This window comes from Branchiostoma belcheri, unplaced genomic scaffold (assembly GCF_001625305.1).
Source record: "Branchiostoma belcheri isolate BF01 breed outbred unplaced genomic scaffold, Haploidv18h27 scaffold5, whole genome shotgun sequence".
In the NCBI taxonomy this organism is placed as follows: domain Eukaryota; kingdom Metazoa; phylum Chordata; class Leptocardii; order Amphioxiformes; family Branchiostomatidae; genus Branchiostoma; species Branchiostoma belcheri.
The window spans coordinates 6,059,861-6,062,803 of NW_017804131.1; the positions used below are offsets into that span (position 1 = coordinate 6,059,861).

Here is a 2,943-nt window from a genome sequence, read left to right on the forward strand (position 1 = left end):
AGGGAAAGAGAGAGAGGGAAAGAAAGGGAAAGAGAGGGGGAAAGAAAGGGAGAGAGAAAGGGAGAGAGAGAGATAGAGAGAGAGAGAGACAGAGAGCTCGAGAGTGGAAGTCAGATTAACGTCGACGTTTCGCTTCCATGTTGACAGTATATTCTAGGTATTCTAGTGTAAGCCACTGAGCCATTGGTAATGCCTGAAGCTATCTGGTGTTACTAAATGCAGGTTTAGCTCTGGTTTTAATTTTTTCAGTACTCATTTTTCAGTGGGATTTTTCTTCGTTATTTTAACATATCATCCCTAACAAAGGCAATGATATAATCCATACGAACATTGATTTGTTATATATCTTTAATAGAGTAAGAAGCAGACATAATCGTAGAATTGCACAATTTCTGTAGGATATATTCTACAAAGATTTCAGACATTCCTATGCGCGTAAAACACTATATTTCACATCTTACTGTGCACTTAAAATATTGATACGTTATTGCCATAGCAACATCACGTCATGATAAAAACACTTTACAGCAGCAATCGTGCATTTATGTAGTGCAACATTCGAATAAAACAAACACAGTTATAAAACTATTTGTTCCGTTAAGTCCCTGTTACGTATAGTCGAATATCGTCTCCCAAACACTGCCTAACTCCCCCAACCATGGTTAGGAGTAGAGAGGCGTGTTCGGGTGGTCTAATTTGACTCAAATTTAACTCAAATTCGATTCAATTCGTATCGGTGTAGGCGTGGCCTAAATCTGGTCAGACTGTTCCCGAACTTCAGTTCGGGGGAAGGTTCAGAATGTGTGACCGGGAATTTAGACCTCTGGAGCCGGGTTCTTCGGTTTGGGTTTCGGCTTCCAGTTTTTCTTGGGGTCCTCTTTGACGTACGGTTCTCTCAGTACCTCCATAGGGACGTTCTTGAAATATGACCACACCCAGGGCCTGGAACACAACACAATTGTTATATAATCATATAAAGTACTACATAACAAAGAGAAAACAATGTTTAGTAATAGAATAAAGACGTAAACCAAGTCCCGATTCTTAGTGAGGCTAAAGGAGACTTCCTGGAACTTTCAGTCAGTTCTTCCTGGAACTTTTCAGCCGGTTCAAACAATTATTTACCACCGTGTCCAAAATGCTCCCTTACTTCCCGACCATTCCCTACCACGAAAAAGCAATTTTACTACTAAAATCAAAGAACCCACATATTATAGAAGAAGTGGGTAAATTCGTCTTCCACTGCCTTAAAAGAAGAAGTCAAAGCCACTAAAACTATATCTGGTACCATGTATGTTGTAGAATATAGTATAATATTACGGCCGTAGATATAGTCTCACATACCACTGTATTTTCTTTCTTGTGTTGTTTGTAACTGCAATTAGCCCTCGGGTATGTATTTGCAATAAACTTTCATTGTTCTCTCAATTATTGTTTATAGCTACATGTACCCGGCCAATTGGAAAAATTGCTAAAACGTAGCCTTAAACAGGCTTCAAAAGCGGCTTGATAGAGTATAAATTGGCTAAATAAACAACATGCCAGGAGAGTTGGTCCGCTAAAGGAGTACAATTTGCGAACTGTTCTCTTATAGCGGACCAACTCCACTGGTATGTCATCTCGATCTATTTGGCCAATTTCTAGTTTCCAGTCGCTTTTGAAGCCTACTTAGGCCATGTTGATTTGATTATATGGATGACATCCACGCGCGCATGAGTTTTCGGCCTTTTCCAAAAAAAAAGTTTTCAACCATACTGTAAATCGTACAAAACAGTTGCAAAATGAGCAAAAATATACCGTCAGTTACAAAAGAAAATAAAATAAATAAAAACTATACCAATGTCGTAGAATGCCAAAATCAAACGAAAAAAGACGAAATTGTAAAGAAATGAATTCGAAGAGTAGATTATTCGCCAAACCATATTCTGTGCCATTTGTGCAACCTTCAAAACCACGTACATTTCATAATGAAAACAACTTTTTTTTTTGCAAAACTTTTTTTTTATTCGCATGCGCGCATCAGTTTTGGGGTTCCCGGAGGATGTCATCCATATATATATAATCAAATCAACATGGCCTTGTACACATGACCATGACACCTGTACACATGACCAGACAGCTGTGAACAGGTGTGTGCTCACCTGGTGCTGTGCCTGGGGGTGGATGAAGCCTGTCTCCGGCCGGCCCAGTGCAGCGAAGGGACTGGTCATGATGGCACGGTTGCCAGGTGGGGTGGTGGGGCAGGTGGAACCGGGTGCGCTGGCTGCACCTGGAACACATTTCATGAAGATTATGACACGGGTACAGGACCATGTCCTAGACACAAAAATGCTATGTGACTATCTTTACCATCACTTGTGGGGTCATGTGGCGTAAGGGTAGAGCGTTTGGCTCAGAACCAAAAGGTCCCGGGTTCGAACCCTGTCATGTCAACGATCTTGTGCCCTTGGGAAAGGCATTTTAAACGACTTTCCTGGATGGAGGCCTGGCGAACCCCATTTCGTATTAGCCACAAAAAGGCAGCAGAATCTTCATCTAGTTGAAGGCAGCTGCCTCAAAATGTAAGAAGAAAGAAGGGGAACTTTGACTCACTTGACGTGGTGGTGGAGGTGGTGGGAGAAGGCGTGGCACTTGTCGTGGATCCGGCCCCTGACGTCACCAGGGCAACGGGTCGCGCCATGGGTGGTGGCGGGGGTGGAGGCAGCATGGTCGCAGGAATGAAGGGTCCGGGGCTGCACTTGGAGGGGTTGAACTTGTTCTCGTTCTTGCAGACCTGTGGGACGGAACGTTCCAGCTTTACCCAAGTCTCCCGAGTCCCGTGTGCATACGACTGTGGAGAAGGGGAGGGAGGGGGGCAAGCAACCATTCAGTCAATTCATATGAGGGACTCGTATAGCACACATTTCTCAGAAAATCAACAACAAGGCCACACCAATTGAATGC

General features: G+C 43.2%; 1 protein-coding gene across 1 annotated transcript in view; it reads right to left on the bottom strand.

Annotated features, from left to right (window-relative positions):
- Window positions 1-436: 436 nt before the first annotated feature.
- Window positions 437-2,943, bottom strand: part of LOC109480105 (titin homolog) — a 27,008-nt gene continuing 24,501 nt past the window's right edge. The window contains exon 16 of the mRNA XM_019782260.1: window positions 437-942. Coding sequence (XP_019637819.1) covers window positions 816-942 — 127 coding nt within the window. The 3' untranslated portion in view covers window positions 437-815. The remainder of the gene's footprint in view (window positions 943-2,943) is intronic.